The 17,812-nt window shown below is 38.9% G+C and overlaps 1 protein-coding gene across 1 annotated transcript; it reads left to right on the top strand.

Moving 5' to 3' along the window:
• Window positions 1-12,429: 12,429 nt before the first annotated feature.
• On the top strand, window positions 12,430-12,985 carry LOC134662096 (uncharacterized). Its single transcript, XM_063518369.1, has one exon. It carries the CDS (start codon window positions 12,554-12,556, stop codon window positions 12,983-12,985), a length of 432 nt encoding a protein of 143 aa, XP_063374439.1. The 5' UTR covers window positions 12,430-12,553.
• The last annotated feature ends 4,827 nt before the right edge of the window (window positions 12,986-17,812 follow it).

Genomic DNA, 17,812 nt, shown 5'->3' with positions numbered 1-17,812 from the left:
ATGTTTACATTAGAATTAAAAAAAAATTACTTCCCGGCCTAGGCCTTCAATTTCGTATGAAATTTCTTTACAGTTCTCTGGAGTTGCTCCGCCCTAAACGTGATACTTCGAAGCCTGATATAACGCCCGGAGCGACGACATTTCATTGCATGTTTGAGAAAAATAATATACTTACAGACTTTTCAACCCTTTACCATATTCTACAAAGTGAATAATTAGGGCTTGTAGGCTACCTACAGTAGGTGTGTAGGTTTATTCGGCTTTTTTACCCTGATTACAAATCACTACCTACATAGTATAAAACAAAGTCGCTTCTCGCTGTCTGTCTGTCCCTATGTATGCTTGGATCTTTAAAACTACGCAACGGATTTTGATGCGGATGCGTTTTTTAGTAAATAGAGTGATTCAAGAGGAAGGTTTATGTATAAAAAGCACATCAAAATCCGTTGCGTAGTTTTAAAGATCTAAGCATACATAGGGACAGACAGACAGCGGGAAGTGACTTTGTTTTATACTATGTAGTAAGGTAGGTATACCTAATCAACTTTACTAACGATATTAAGTACAATAGAGCACAATGTAATGATGTCATTTTAACAAACGAGACTGTAGTGTCAGCGTGGGAACATCGTATTGTATGTATACCTATTTCATATTTACTACCTACTTCACTCATAATATTTATAAAAATCAACAACAACATTCGGAACCATCAAAAAGCAGCATTCTGACTTATATTAGGTATACCTATCTTAACTTAATTTGATATTATTCTCGGTGCGTCTCTTTCGCTCTAGATAACTGCTGGACACTGTTAGTAATCAGTGTTGCCACTGTTGCCAGGGCTCTTCATGAGTAATAAGTTACGTTTTGTTGATTTATACAAAGTCACATTTTTGCATAAGTCACATTGCAAAAATCACATTTTTGTCATATCTACATAGTATAAAACAAAGTTGCTTCCCGCTGTCCCTATGTATACTTAGATCTTTAAAACTACGCAACGGATTTTAATGCGGTTTTTTTTAATAGATAGAGTGATTCAAGAGGAAGGTTTATGTATAATTTGTTAACCCGTGCAAAGCCGGGGCGGGTCGCTAGTCTAGTAGTAAAATAAAAAGAAAACGGCCAAGTGCGCCCGTATACTGTTGCCGCACATTGTCGTACAGTCGTCATCAGATACATCGGAGCGGCCAAGGCGTTCACAAATATCTAAACTCGCCTCTATTGTCAAGGCGTTAGAGTGTTCAGATATTTTTGAGCACCTCGGCCGAAACGATATTTTTGATGGCGACTGTACACATGACACAGGCGAGACCCAAACGCCATACAGAATGTGATTTTTATGACCATCTTGTCAGATTGTCACGCAAATCAATATCAGATTTACAAGCTTCGAATGGCTCTAATAATCTCGACATGGTTAAAGTTGCATAAGGCGTTAGGCCGGTTTTGTCAAACTGGTTGCAGTGCTAGCGCCAATCAATCGACTATGCTGTACGAATTTTAGATGCAGACGACCTACATTTTTAAAGATGGATGTACATTACAAAATCTGTCATAATCGACAAACGATAAACGAAAAGAAAAAAAAAAACAATTTGGGATATTCAGGAAGATAGATGCTAAGAAGTCACATGACAATCTTCATACCTTATTTAAGTTTCTATTGGCGACTGTATTAGCGATAGTCACTTGTCTGAGCCCCCTGTTATCCTACCTATAGGAAGCGTGCGCGTTGGAGGATCTGCCATCTTGTGACCTGAAACGGAAACTTAAACTTGACATTACTGCTGCTCCCTACAGGCGGCCTAGCCAAGGTGACGTGATGACGATTGCTTGCGCTTCGCTATGGAATCGTTTTGTGTCTCTCTATTTCTCTTCCATATTAGTGTGACAGTGATAGTTGCGTTTCGTTCGCTAAGTAGCGTTAGCGATTGGCCCCGTAGACAACATGTTCACGCACGCTAAGTACCTTTTTATGCGTTGTAGATTCTGCGCCGTCTTGTGGCGTTTGTGGTAATAAACAGGGGACTTTTGTCACTTGTGCTGCCCCCTACGGTTCATGCAAGCTCCCTATAAGTACTCGTATGGGCAGTCGACATCCGCTATATACCTAAATGAGTATGCGTAGGCGGTGTTACGTTACTTATCACCGAATAAGAAAAGTGAACGCATATATCCATTTGCGAAGTAGGATATCCAGTCCTTCCTCGTCAGTCGACGTTCCATAAGAACTAGTTCTGCGATTAAAGGCATTAAGATGTGATCGTTTATACTATAAGAGCTTTAGATTATAAATAATTGAACTAGACTGGACCACTGAGGATTATAGCGGGTATTACGGCCATTACGGGTGCATGTGCAAGTTGCATATAATTGATATAATATCCACAAAATTGGCAACATTCTTAATTTTTTAGAAAAATTACAAGTTTTTCCATTTTAGAAAAGAAAACCACACTTAAACGTCATTACCAAACTTAACGTCATTGCCAGGCAGAGTGATTGCAGGTGGGCCAGAATGTTAACGGAGTGGTGGCCGATTTCAGACGAAAGGAGTGTCTGGCGTCCGTTGGGTCGTTGGGTGGACGATATTCGGAAGATTGCGGGTCACTTCTGGATGAGATTGGCTCAGGATCGGGTTAAGTGGCGTACTCGAAGAGAGATCTATGCTCAGCAGTGGGCGATAAAAAGCTGATATGATGATGATGATGACAAAAGAAAAAAAATATCTCTGTGGATTTTTACGGAATTTTAGAAAACTTTAGTTGGCATATTTTTAGGTATGGCCAAGTGGCCAAATTTGAAGAAATATTCGTGTTTGTTGCCCTTCCACACAAATATAAACAAAATTTAGAGTCGTATTGTCAAGTAATAAAATATATAACACATGAAAAATATATCCCAATTCTCACCCCCTCGGCGTGAAACTAAAACTAACTTTACATTGATATTTCGCTCTACAAGGCGCCAATAGCTACTAGACTGCAGTGGCTACAGTTTAACACACACTCTATTCAGTACGGATATGATGGTCGTTCTTGTCTACGTGACAGCGTGATAAAACGGTGTCCGTCACTTTCTTTCCCACGGTGTTAAACAGTGACAGTTATTTTATCACGTGGATAAAGATGGATAAAGCTATCCATAATAGGCTGGCAGGGTTAACTTAGTAATTTAAATCACGTAATCACAGTGATGAATGTTATTTTAAAACGTGATTTAAATGAATAAACGTCGCAGGCGCAATCAAGAGGGCTTTATCTTTTACACAACGTGCACATCAAGGTCAACTGCATTCTTGCGATCTTAGGAACAACGTTAGCTACACATAATTTATATTTGTATTAGGGACGAGGCGCAAAACGGCCAGAGGGCCTACTGCGAAAACCGAAATTCGCAAATTGCGGGGATCTTTCTCAATAACTCCAATGAACGCGTAACTAGACTAGAGTGACAGAGAAAGATGTCCGCAATTTGCGAACTTTGATTTTCGCGGTTATAGCACAGGTTTGGCAGGATTCACTTATAAATAATATTATGAAAGTTTCTAAATTAAACTATTATTGTATGCGAAGACAACGCATCTTGAAATTCATTGTAAAAATTCTGTTATTCTACCATATCATACACCATCAGCTTTACCTTTTGTTCAGAACGCATCCAAAGTGACGTCACGGACGGCTGATGAGATTCGAACAGTGGCGACGTAAAATATTATAAAATACACGTTAATTATATGAAAATATAATAAAAATAAAATGCATGTTAATTATAAGATGTAATGTTTTGAAAAGATGAGTCCCGCCGAGTTAGTTGCCGGTCCCATATTGGGATACACTCCTCCAATTGAGGGGGGATTTAAATCTTCTAGAGGCAGAGGTGTAGGGTTAGAGCCGGTGTAGCTTTATTTGACGTTCATAAGCGCATTGTATAATATGCCTACCTGAATTATAAACTATCTTTACCTTTCATCCTTTTCTATGAGGGTTGTACGGTCAGGCCAGGCATGGCCAGACTAAGATAGAAATAAGGAAAAACCGGATGTAAAACTTCACTAGTGTTATAGGGTTTGCAATCCGGATCCGGAATGTATGAAATTATCCGGATCTGGACCCGGATCCGCGGATCTTCCCATACATTTCGGATCCGTCGTGCAAACCCTAGTCCGGTACCAAGCACTTTTATGGATTGTATTTAAGGTACGCCAGATGGTATTGGTAACATCGCGTATTGTTCGGAGGCGCTTTCGTTTTTCTTCCTTTCTACTGTACCTACTTACAATGGCGATAATGTTTCATAACGACACCTTTGTATTGAAATGACGACTTTGGCATATTTTATGTAACCACTATTGAAAAGTTTTAAAACACTGCTCCGTGTTCCGTATGCAAAACAGACGAGTCGCAGGAGATACGTTTGGCAGAGCATGTTTACAGTATTTCTTATTCACAAAGTGTATTTTAAATTTTGTATTGTATGGCGTGACATAATCGCAGTGGGGCAGTGCATTTTACTTCACTCAACCTCAGTACTTTGTGGGTTTAGGCGGAGTATGTCACTTTCTTAGGACGTCACTTTCGAGTTAGGTCACGTTCTGAGGACGCCACATTCTGAGTTTGTCACTTTCGGAGGTCGTCACATTCTGAGTACGTCACTTTCTGAGAACGCCACTTTCGGAGGACGTCACATTCGGAGTACGTCACTTTCTGAGTACCTACGTCACTTTTTAGCATGCACCTACAACGTGCGCCTGCACGAACAATGGATACCAGTAATCATATTATCTGTACGGCATACGGCCGCTTTTATGTATGACATACAGGATCTTTTTTTTATATTTGCAGTAGGTATTGCTTTTGCAGTCTGAATCCGAACGTCAATGACAGTTTCCCGTTATCGTCTATAAGATTCGTATTTCCCTTCAATGGCCACTGAAAAAAACACCTGTATGTCATACATAAAAGCTGCCGTATGCCGTACAGCTAAAATATGATAGTTGGTATCAATTTTTCGTGCAGGCGCACGTTGCACGTGCATGCTAAAAAAGGGACGTAGGTACTCAGAAAGTGACGTACTCAGAATGTGACGACCTGCGAAAGTGACAAACTCAGAATGTGGCGTCCTCAGAAAGTGACGTCCTCAGAACGTGACCTAACTCGAAAGTGACCTCCTAAGAAAGTGACATACTCCGCCTAAACCACTTTTTGTACCTACTTCGACTGTCTCAAATAGGAAATAATCATTCACTACATCTGGAGGCTCTACCACGAAAAACGAAATTCGAGATTTCTTTGGCTGCCTCTCTATCGCTCTTGCCAACTTGAGAGGTTACGAAAGGTAAAGAAATTTCGATTATTGTTTTTCGAGTTTCGGCCCTCTGTTGCATTCAGGGATCGGATACCCGAATTGTTTGGGAACGAAAACGGATATTTTTTTGTTCTTTGCTAATTATTACAATTCTAATTGGGCAATCTAATAATCTAAGTCGTTGACCTAAACACACAACTGAGTCCTATATTTCGAGTATAAAATAATTCGAAAAATATGGCTATATCGAAGTTTTTTCAAAAAACCGGTTCCGATCCCTGGTAGCATTTGCTTTGCATCTGATGTGTGCCTTAAATGTACTATTAACTTACAGATAAGCGTAAAGATTATTAATTCAGCTATCTTATGGTCAAAGCCGGTCCGGTGTGAACCATTGGGTATGTAAACAAGTTTCGTATCCGCAAAGGACGGTCGTTGGTCTCAAATGTAGCCGGTTGTAGTGTGTGAAGTGCTTAATGGATTTTCATGTTTGTGGTAATTAAACTATTAAGATTTTTGACGGTTAAAGTATTCCGTATCTGACGAAATTAGTAATTAAATGTACCCACCGAACAAATAACCATCTCGCCAGAAAAGAATTACGATTTAAGAAAGAATCGCACTGAAATCTATTCATTAGGTGATTACACACAGATAATACACTGTATACTAAACTTAATATAACACTTAATCTTTTTGCATCGGAAGTCAAAAACGCTTATGCGATCATCGCAGTCATATCTGTATGTCTGTCACAAATGTTTTTAAGGTTCCTTAGTTATGTTTATGAGAGATCCTTATAGTTTCGCATTGTCTATTCGTACCTACGTCCGCCGCTTACGGATGTAGGTACGGACGACGTAGTACCTAATTCTTATTCAGTTCAACCCACTACAATTTTATTATTAGGTTACTCGTAGTTTAAACAACCACTATTAAGAAACTCATAAATCTCATAATTAACAAATGACTATGCAGTCAGATAAGCCTTCGTTCACAGAATAGCGTGTTCACAACTCTGAGCAAACCGTCAACCACACGATGTTTACAAATATTTAGGTAACCCGCTTCCCAGCATTATTGTAAACCGCCGTGGTACTGGCAGACATTCTCATCAGGTCTCAACTCAAGCCAACCAGTGTAACTTTAGTCTGGCAAACCAAATTGGCTAGTATAAAAAGCCGGAAAATTTTAAAAATTAAAAAAATTGGCTTATCAAATGGTGGTATTTCATCTGTCCAATTTCTTTGTACAGTGCCTCAAATTTTGCTTGATGAGAGAGTGAGACGCAATGATATTGGATAAATGGAATACCACCCCAAAATAAGACACTTTTATTTGGGTCGTATTAAGGTCCCTGGTAACATCTTACCTGCCAAGAACATGTGGGAATATGTTTCGGCAAGGTTCCCGCGACAAGTCAGCTCGTAAAAATCGTAAAGCGTTGGGAAACTTGGAAATAGCTAATACCCTGCTAGATCCGAGATAATATATTATAATTAAATATGTCGCTTTTACAATGATAACCTTTTTAGTTACGTTTTAGTGGTGTCGGATGGCCTTATGGCGCGGCGGGATGGCGATGGGATGGCCGCGGTGTCGGTTTTTCGTCCGCACATCAAAGGTAGTGGGCCAGCCATGCGATGATGGTGCGTAGGTACGCATCTATACGTGGCCCATTCCATAGTGCGTGCTCTCAACCATCGCATGGCCATCTCACTGGTCCAGCGCTGGGCCATCGTGTAGAGCAAGGGTTCCCAAACTTTTTTTAGGCACGCCCCCCTGCTGCCTAAAATGAAGTTCCCACGCCCCCTTCGCTTAGATGCAAGGAAACGGAGAACTATTAGGTACTTAATCGTGTTCAAATTTCCCGAGGCCCCGCGCCCCCCACTTTGAAAACCCCTGGTGTAGAGGAACCATAATAACCATCGCATAGCCATCTCGCTGGGCCAGCGAGGAGCCATTATGAAGGAAATTGACAGGCAACGGCGGCCACGACGTCGCATCAGTAATGCAGTTGCAGTTAACATCCGAACGTCACCTTAAGACTTAAACATGGTATAAGGTAAGACTTTACAACAGTAGTATTCAGATGTTCGTGAGCACCAAACCTCACAATACACATTTTTTCCATGAGAATTATCTAATTGTACAGTCACCATCAGATACATCGAAGCGGCTAAGGCGTTCACAAATATCTGAACACGCCTCTATAGGACGACTGGTATGGCCTAGTGGGTACTTGGGTAGTGATCCTGCCTGTGAAGCCGCGGTCCTGGGTTCGAATCCCGGTAAGGGCATTTATTTGTGTTATGAGCACAGATATTTGTTCGTGAGTCTGGGGTGTTTTCTATGTATTTGTATATTATAAAGTATATGTATATCGTTGCCTGAGTACCCACAACACAAGCCTTCTTGAGCTTACTGTGGGACTTAGTCAATCTGTGTAAGAATGTCCTATAATATTTATTTTGTTTATTTATTGTCAGGGCGTTAGAGTGCGTGTTCAGATATTGTGAACACCTTGGCCGCTCCGATCGATATATCTGATGCTGACTGTACCTCAACCGTTGGATTTTCATGTACAGCCACGTAACACTCCGCGGCGCCTGCGCACAGGAGCGTAAAAACGTTTGCGTCACGCTTATACAAGATGTTAACCAACCGGCGAAACTATTACTAAGTATGAGTTTTAGTTGCATGTGTTAATCAACTTACTCGAGGGATATACACGTAATGTAGGAAGTTGGGGAGTAAAAGTTGATTTTTCATTTTACTCCCACGAGAGTAATGATATTTAAATGATTTATTTATTTCTAAAGCAGTTATAAATCGCATAATAGTTGGCTCATATTACAGACCCTCCGATTTAAAAATTATATTATTAAAAGAGAAGCGAAAAACAAATTCCATACAAGTTTTTAAAAGCTCATAACTCTTATAACAATTAAAAAATCTAAGAAATCAACTGGAAGGGCATTGCTATGGTTAACATACCTACATTTAATCGCATTAAATATTTTCTATAATCTTAGTAACCATACTCAGTGAAAAAAAGCGGCCAAGTGCGAGTCGGACTCGCCCATGAAGGGTTCCGTATTTAGGCGATTTATGACGTATAAAAAAAAACTACTTACTAGATCTCGTTCAAACCAATTTTCGGTGGAAGTTTACATGGTAATGTACATCATATATTTTTTTTAGGTTTATCATTCTCTTATTTTAGAAGTTACAGGGGGGGCACACACATTTTACCACTTTGGAAGTGTCTCTCGCGCAAACTATTCAGTTTAGAAAAAAATGATATTAGAAACCTCAATATCATTTTTGAAGACCTATCCATAGATACCCCACACGTATAGGTTTGATGAAAAAAAAATTTTTGAGTTTCAGTTCAAAGTATGGGAAACCCCAAAAATTTATTGTTTTTTTTTCTATTTTTGTGTGAAAATCTTAATGCGGTTTACAGAATACATCTACTTACCAAGTTTCAACAGTATAGTTCTTATAGTTTCGGAGAAAAGTGGCTGTGACATACGGACAGACAGACAGACGGACAGACAGACAGACAGACATGACGAATCTATAAGGGTTCCGTATTTGCCATTTGGCTACGGAACCCTAAAAATGAGGTCTGGGTCATTCTCCCGGTCATAGACGCGACCCATATATTTTCATACAAAATGTATGAAACGAGCCGTGGCAATTAGACGTGACCGCAAACATATTCTCAGAGAATGACCCGTCTACGTTCATAATCATAATCATTTAATCGCAATCGTTTGTATGGGAAGCGGTTATGTGACAACTTTAATGTTATTTAAATTTCGTCTTATAACAAGCAAAATCAAATAATACAATGAAATAGACAAAGAATAACAAGAATTGTCTGAACCGATAATATTATTGAATGATCACTATACCTTATAAAACAAAGTCCCCCGCCGCGTCTGTCAGTAATATGTTCGCGATAAACTCAAAAACTACTGAACGGATTTTCATGCGGTTTTCAGCTATTAATAGAGTGATTCTCGAGGAAGCTAAACCTTCCTCAAGAATCACTCTATTGTGTATCATTTGTTACCCCATGCGAAGCTTGTATTATGTATATTGTTCAGTTCAATACATGGAATAAAATATAGATAATAATAGGTTATTAATATTTTTCTGTGGGACTATTACCCAATCCGTCTGTTGCGTGCGAGTGGACCACCCGTCATCAGTAGGACGTAAATACATAATTATATAGGCTTCAGCTTCAATGGAGCTTGCCTGAAAAACATCATAAAACAGGTTAACTATGCACAAATATGAAGGTACATATATCATTACTACTGGATAATAACAAGAAGTTAATGAAAAAGCGCGTACGTTAATGTATGCATTGTTAGACGCCGTATTTACGAGTATTACAAACTTTTACTTAAGTTCACAGTTCACATGTTTAGTGTAGTTAAATTATAGGTACAGTACACACAGTCGCAATACTAATACTAGACTGTCTATATATTATACTACTCTTTGTACTAGACTCTACTACCAATATCAGTGTACACTCTGCATTATAATAAAATATAGTCCACTCATTGTTCCCCTTAATTTTACATCTACGACTCCACTGCCCGCAACACACCTTTATATACAAACGCAGTAAAGATGTCGTTAGCGCGATGTAGAACTCGCCGTATTCAGTCGCGACATCTACCGAGTTATTGAGTAAACTTTATAACAACCAGTTTCGGAAACTCGCGACATCTATCGACTTATTGAGTAAACTTAATACGAACAGCCAGTTTCGGAACACCGCCTAATAAGATATAGTCCACACCAGATTGCGTGTGGTTCTAATGCACTTCATTGTTCTCCTAATCGCTAACACCTACGATTCTATTGTCCGCTGCAATGGCTTCTGACTATACTTTCTCTAACTTTACGGTTTAGGGTGGACATTAACTTGAAGCGAAGGTATCTATTGTGTAAGTTTCTTGCGGTTTAGAGGAGTTTCCTTCCGGGAGCTGTGCTTATGGAATGAAATACCTGCTGTGGTATTAGTGTGAGCTTTTATAAAATATTGGAAGATAGGTTCATCCGATGATCTCATTCGGAATGCATGTATGATTCTGACATTTTTAGGGTTCCGTACCTCAAAAGGAAAGAACGGAACTCTTATAGGATCATTCGTGGATCTGTCTGTCTGTCTGTCTGTCTGTCTGTCACAGCCCTTTTTTTGCGATATTACAGTTCATCTTTTAGTAAGGAAATATTCGAGTCGTTGTGTAAATGTTGGGACATTACACTCATTACAGTTTGATTTTGACATCCACCTTGTTCAAGTCGGTTAAAAATAAATCCAGCAACAATACTTTGATTATGTTGTAGCAACGGAAATGAAAGTGGGATACTTTTTATCTCTAACAAAAAGTGCAAGATCTCTAAACTAAACTTACAAACCGAACACTGCCCTATACAAATAGACCGAGCGCAGCATGAATGGTTATTGTATGAATGGTATTGAACCGTATTGTGAAGGTTTAAGGTTGATATTCGCACGGACTGTTTACTTAGGCAATGTGGTACCGACTATAGATGATATATCAGTGCAGAGGCTTGACTTACAGGCCTTTAATTTAAACTCTATTTGAACATTGTGCAAATATCGCGATGAAGGCTAGCGGTGAGTTTCCTAAATTAATAAAAATATCTGGAAGACCGACGAGCTTTGCTCGGAAACCATAAAAAAAAACTTAAAAGTTAGCGTTTTCCCAGAGATAAGATCTAGCTAGATCGTTTTTTCGCCCCCGAAAACCCCCATATAGCAAATTTCATCGAAATCGCGTTAGAGCCGTTTCCGAGATCCCCGAAATATATATACTTATATATAAATAAATAGACAAGAATTGCTCGTTTAAAGGTAGGTATAAGATAAGATTCTTGTAGTAAGAAACGGCCAAGCCACATATTTTGACTTAGAGAGTGTGAAGTTAGGGCTTGTAGAGTGCTTGGCTCTACAAGCGATCTGATAGATAGATCTGAGATATCTTTTTGACAGTGCGAGCCTTATGGATTCGTCTTGGCAACATTTTACATGAAAATGTTTTCGTGGGTTCTTTATTTTCATCAGTAAACTTAAGACGGCGATTAGGTAGAAATGGTAGAATAGGCAGACATTAGACAGCAAATAGTTTTGGTTAAGCTTCTGTATTAGCCCACTTCTGCGGCACCCTACTAAGCCCGAACACGAAACGTCGCGTTATGCTAGTGACCTCCGCAATTTGCCACCGTTACCTACTCCGCCGATTACAGTACAGTTATGCGTTAAGCCGGTTCCGACACTAGCATACATCATATGTTGTGTCGAATTGCTTGGGACAAGTCAAATGACAGTTAAATTGGCTTCTACATATGGAGACATCATGCTTGTATTGTATGAGACAACTGTATCGTAATCACATCATCATTTGCGTCTCACTACTGTATCACATGTAAATCAGTAGCGATTACGATTCGCAAATCCAACATGAAATATCTGGGAGACATATAAAAACTCAAATATGCGCTCCCAAAAACCCCCATGTAGCAATTTTCATCGAAATCGAACACGATCCCCGAAATATATACGTACATCAATCAATCCCCTGGCTTTTATCCGTATTCGGGGTCAGCCTTCCTGATACTCTTCCGCCAATCTTGGCGGTTTTGCGTCATTTCTGGTGTCAAGCCCGTCGCAGCAAATCTTTGTGCACTGTCTGCATCCAGGTGGTTGGAGGGCGGCCTCTGCCTCGTGTGCCTTCTTCTATGGCCACTACCTCTCGAGTCATGTGGTCTTCATTTAGGCGCATTACGGGGCCAAACCAGCGCAGGCGGTCATCTTGCATTTTTTCGGCCATGATAGGTAAAGTCTAAGAAAAAAACGGACCTCGGAAAATGAAGAAAAATTTATGCTCTACTAAATGGCGACATACCTTTGGCCTATACTCGTGTATATGGCGACACTGTTTGATATTTAACAATTTTAACACATATCAGTATCAACATCGTTTTGAAAATAATAAAAAATGATAAAGAAATCATTTATAATGTAAATAATATAATGTATAATGTGTATGTAATGGAAGAGATAGATATTCGAATCCAAAACGCCCTAAGATGCTCGGCAGCGCTCCATCGAGTCTTAGTGTCCAAGCTGATCAGTAGACCGACCAAGATTCGAGTCTACAAGACTGTAATTAGACCAATTTTGATGTATGGGTGCGAAGCTTGGACGCTGACTCAGAAAGAAGAGAGCAAGCTCTTAGTGGCGGAGAGGAAAATCTGGCGCAAGATTCTGGGGCCTATCAGAGAGGAAGATGGAACTTGGAGGCGAAGGAAAAATAGGGAGCTAGAGGAGCTGGTTGCGATGCCCAATATAATTGGCGAGATCAAAGCCACACGACTCCGCTGGCTTGGTCACCTGGAGAGGATGGGGGAGGATCGTGCTGTAAGAAGAGCGTATGTGGGGCGCCCGGGCGGAAAACGTCCGTCTGGACGTCCCAGATACCGCTGGAGTGACGAAACCCAAAAAGACCTGTCCGCCCTTGGAATACCCAACTGGCGCGAAGTGGCACAGAATAGGGTAGAGTGGCGCTCTCTTGTGTCAGAGGCCAAGATCCTCTTTGGGTCTCTGAGCCAGTGATGAATGTATGTATGTGTATGTTTATAATGTAAAGCTATAAAGAAATATTAAAGTTCCACTCTAGCTTTATATATATTATTTTGTAATGAATCCCTAAGTTTAACGATATAATAAATTAAATGCCGCACTTCGGTAACTACCCATTTACTAATGTGGAATACAGTAATAGGGTAAATGCTTATTATAAAAGTTACTGTGCAATCAAAACTAATTATTCTTAATTATTGCGAAGGCCTTACCTAATTAAGTTAATAGTTTTATCTGTGCCTAAATCAACCATGGTCATAGAAAGGCTGTCAATTTTTGTTTTAATGCGTTATGCCAAATCTAATAGTACTTGACAAGTGAGATATGTTTTGAATTGTTAAATATTATCCGGTTAGGTTAGGTTAGAAAATTAACCTACCTTTGAAAAATGATTTATTTGGGTCACAATAGATGACAATAGTAAAGACTTATTATTTAAAAAAAATACGACGGCAAATTGAAAATGGGACCAGATAACACAAACTAGTAGGTACTGCGTACTAAAAGTGTCTAAAAGTTTTTGACCCACATGGCATGCACGAAACCCTCAAACTATTTCATTTACAATTCGTAATTCATTTCTTACAAGCACTCAACGCTCCAATTAACTTGAAAAAAACCTGTCATTTCAATAGTAATCCAAATCAATCATACGTAGTTACCTACAGATCATTCTCACGCGCATGTTCTTGCGTCACGTGTGAATCTATCGCAACGCCATTGTGGTGTTGCTCTGGTTTAAACGTGGGTGTCGTAAGGACATGCTAAGATCAACCTGGTTGTAGTTAGCTATTTATTTTTGTCAAATCCAAAATATTCTTTATTTAAATTCTATAAAATGTAAAATGTAACATACAATCATTATCAAATAGAAATCCCGCCCCGGCTTCGCACGGGTTAACAAATTATACAACCTTCCTCTTGAGTCACTCTATCTATTAAAAAAACCGAATCCAAATCCGTTGCGTAGTTTTAAAGATCTAAGCATACAGACAGACAGACAGACAGCGGGAAGCGACTTTGTTTTATACTATGTAGTGATAATAATATAGAACCGAATAGATTATAGACACAGGTATACCCTATTTTAGTGCTTAAGAGTCCCCCCCCCCCCCCAGCAAGCTCGGCCGAATTTCACCTTCCCACAAACGGAGTTTCGTAGGTATTTTAAAACTACGGGTTAGATTGTAATGAAACTTTTAAGTGGTTTATATATGTAGCTCCAGTTTATAAAACAAACGAAATAGAGCAAAAACAAGTTTGGCATGAATAACTTCAATTCGCTGTATTTTATTAAAATTAGAGAAGTTGCGACTTATGGCTTGTGGGACATAAGGTCTTAACTCCTAATGGCAGTAATGGCTAAAATTCGGTACGCTAAATGATCACACGTTATCCTAAGTTATTATTACTGCCAAACGACAATGCGAGTTACATGTCACAGTTACTCACATTCAAGTACTGCACGGAGAGTTGTCATATAAAACTTACTTTATTACAGTCCAACTTTCATTCAGCCTTCAACCTTGTTATTGAAGAAATAAAGTAGGATATAGATGTAAGGATTGAGAAGAGATACGACTTTCTGAAGGTACATTGAATTGTGCCGCGAATTAGTTTCACAACTGCATCGTTTTTATTTTGTTTTAGTTTTTCGGTCGCTGCAATTTTCTGCGTTTGGAAACTGTACGTTCCACTTTGGGATTTATTGGTCTTTAACTTAATTGTTTCTCAATTGAATTGGTTGATCAAATTGATGTATTCGTTAGATGCAATATGGTGATATAAAAACTAAATTGTAGTATGAATTCGATCCAGAAGGATCGTACACGTAGTAAGATCCCTAGTTTAAATTAGAGGGCTTATGGAAATGGTACAGTCAGCATCAATTGTTGTGGTATGGATATGTATATCTCTTTTTGTTAAGCTGTTAGAGAATGTCAGGTACCTATTTGAAAAGATTGGACCCCAAACGTGGCAAGAATCGCAAAGCGAATGTCGATATAAAATACTTTGGCTTTAAATGTCGAAAAAATCGAAGTTCGCAAATTGCGGGCATTTTTCTCCGTCACTCTAATTACGCCTTCATTGGAGTAAAAGAGAAAGATCCCCGCAATTTGCGAATTTAGGTTTTCGCGGTAGCTCCTCAGGAACATATAGTAAATATAAAGTCAGGAAGTTGTTTTATTTTAAGTTCCATTTATCCAAAGACTCATACATACAATCGAATTTGACAAGTTAAATAATCATTATAAGGTTTTTAACTAGGTAATCATTATCAATTTATCATTTAATTTATTGCGAATCATGGTGTCAAAATGTATTTATCAATGATCTGAATTTTCCCAAATAGGTCGGAAATACCTTTCCCTTACCTTCATCCATGTCACATGTAACCTTAAAAGTACATTATGCAAAGTGACTTAATAATTATTTTAACTTAAGACAAAAGCCTAAACAGTATTGCGACATAAAGCTATTTAGATTCAAGAGCGATTCTCACAGCCGTAAGCCTAATCTTACAGCAACCTTGTCACACCCAAAACAATGGCTTACAAAATAATAATTACAATTACAACTAACGTCTACAACTATGAAATTACACGGTTATGTCACTGCATTTTAGACAGCATTTTGACTTTACATTAAAATAAATAAATATTAGGGGACATCTTACACAGATCAACCTATAACCCCAAACTAAGCAATACTTGTACTATGGGTGCTAGGCGACGATATACGTACATACTTGTATAGATAAGTACATACTTATATACATAGAAAACACCCATGACTCAGGAACAAATATCTGTGCTCATCACACAAATAAATGCCTTTACCGGGAATCGAACCCAGGACCATCGGCTTCATAGGCAGGGTCACTACCCACTAAGCCAAACCGGTCGTCGACCAAAGAGTCGTCAACTTAACTTATAAACTTATCTGTTTTCACTTTATTTCAACAAGGCTTAGACAACGTGTCAAAATATTGGTTTCCTTATTTTGACCGTGACCAGCTAGTAAATGATTAAATGACCGGACCTGGGTCAATTGAAACAATTAACCCAGTGCAGATCCAATTGTATAATCATTTAATAATTGCATCTGAAACGGGAATATAGAATAGATTTGTTTATTAAGTTTGTGGTAAGTGGGTCATGGTGACAATCTGTTTAGTAAGAAATTATTAGGAGGGGGCTAACCCAAAATTGTAGTGTGTATATTGAATTTTGACACATTTAATCAAGGGCAAATTCACACGGAAACTATACTATATTTGCAAGGGTAGACTTTAACCAATATCTTACATGGTTAGTTGGCTCGATATAAAAAAATTACGAAAACATGTCTACTTTTCATTTGTATAGGTATTGTTATTTGTTCCCCTGCATATCATAGCAGTATAATTTTGGTATAAAATAGAATTATAGCCGAGGGATCTGATAAGTTAAATTTTGAACAGAAGTATATCATCAGAGTAGTTAATTGAATTGAGGTAAATGATAAAAACCCGCGATACGGCTGTAGCTTTTGCTCTTTCCCTGTCAGAAATCCTCGCGTTGTCCCGACATTTGCCACGGCTCATGGGGGCCTGGGGTCCTGTTGGCAACTAATCCTAAGAATTTACGTAGGCACTAGCTTTTACGAAAGCAACTGCCATCTGACCTTCCAACCCAGAGGGTAAACTAGGCCTAGTAGGCCTTATTGGGATGAGTCCGGTTTCCTCACGATGTTTTCCTTCACCGAAAAGCGACTGGTAAATAGGTATTAAATGATATTTCGTACATAACTTCCCAAAAACTCATTGGTACGAGCTGGGGGGTTTGAATCCGCGACCTCCGGGTTGGAAGTCGCACGCCCTGTCAACTGTGCTGAAATATCAGGAATTTGCCAAAACAAATATACATGGTAAATACCCCGTTGTTACCTATTTATAATGAATATTCTAGCTTGAAAATGATATGACGATTAATCAACGAAACACACACAAAGCGAGACAATGACAATGACATTGTTGCAAGTGCGACCTTGCTTCCGATGCGAGGGGGACCTAATTGAGAGCCATCCAAAACCTACTTGCTGCCTAATAGAAAGCTATCAAAGTCCTATTTGCTAGTTAACGATTTGAGAGGCTGCGGGTACCTATATTTTATTGATAACTAGCGACCCGCCCCGGCTTCGCACGTGTTAACAAATTATACATAAACCTGCCTTTTGAATCACTCTATCTATTAAAAAAAATCCGTTGCGTAGTTTGAAAGATTTATACATAGGGCAGACAGACAGCGGGGAGGGACTTTGTTTTATACTATGTAGTGATAGTGAAGTTTGTAAAGGTTAATAAAATATCTGGGGCCCAATGTTACATGCCCAAGAGTAGTCAACCAGATTGATTCCTAGTAGGCCAGTTTAAACCATGACATAATGAATTAATTTGTTTACGACAGTGCTTATTGAGTGATGTCGTATGTCATGTATCCAGTAGTTAAAGCAACAAGGTTCTATAGTGGCCTATAGCCGGTCAAACAAGTTTGTTAGTAGAAAAAGGCGGGAAATTCAAATTTTCTATGGGATGTTAACGCTTTTTTTTAAATTTGCCGCTCTTTTCTACTGACGGCAATTGCTTGACAGAGTATATTAATCAAATTGGTCGACTGAACATACCTATTTATGACCTTGAAATATTGCGTTTATTCATAACGACTAATAACGAGGTCATAAAATTTATTAGATAATAACCAATCTATGGTGCCATTTTTTTCCGTAAAAAACATTGAAGTGAATTATTATTATGTTTGT

This window comes from Cydia amplana, chromosome 2 (genome assembly GCF_948474715.1).
Source record: "Cydia amplana chromosome 2, ilCydAmpl1.1, whole genome shotgun sequence".
Lineage (NCBI taxonomy): Eukaryota > Metazoa > Arthropoda > Insecta > Lepidoptera > Tortricidae > Cydia > Cydia amplana.
Note: the sequence above shows the minus strand (reverse complement) of the source record. Positions and strands in the feature narration are given on the sequence as shown.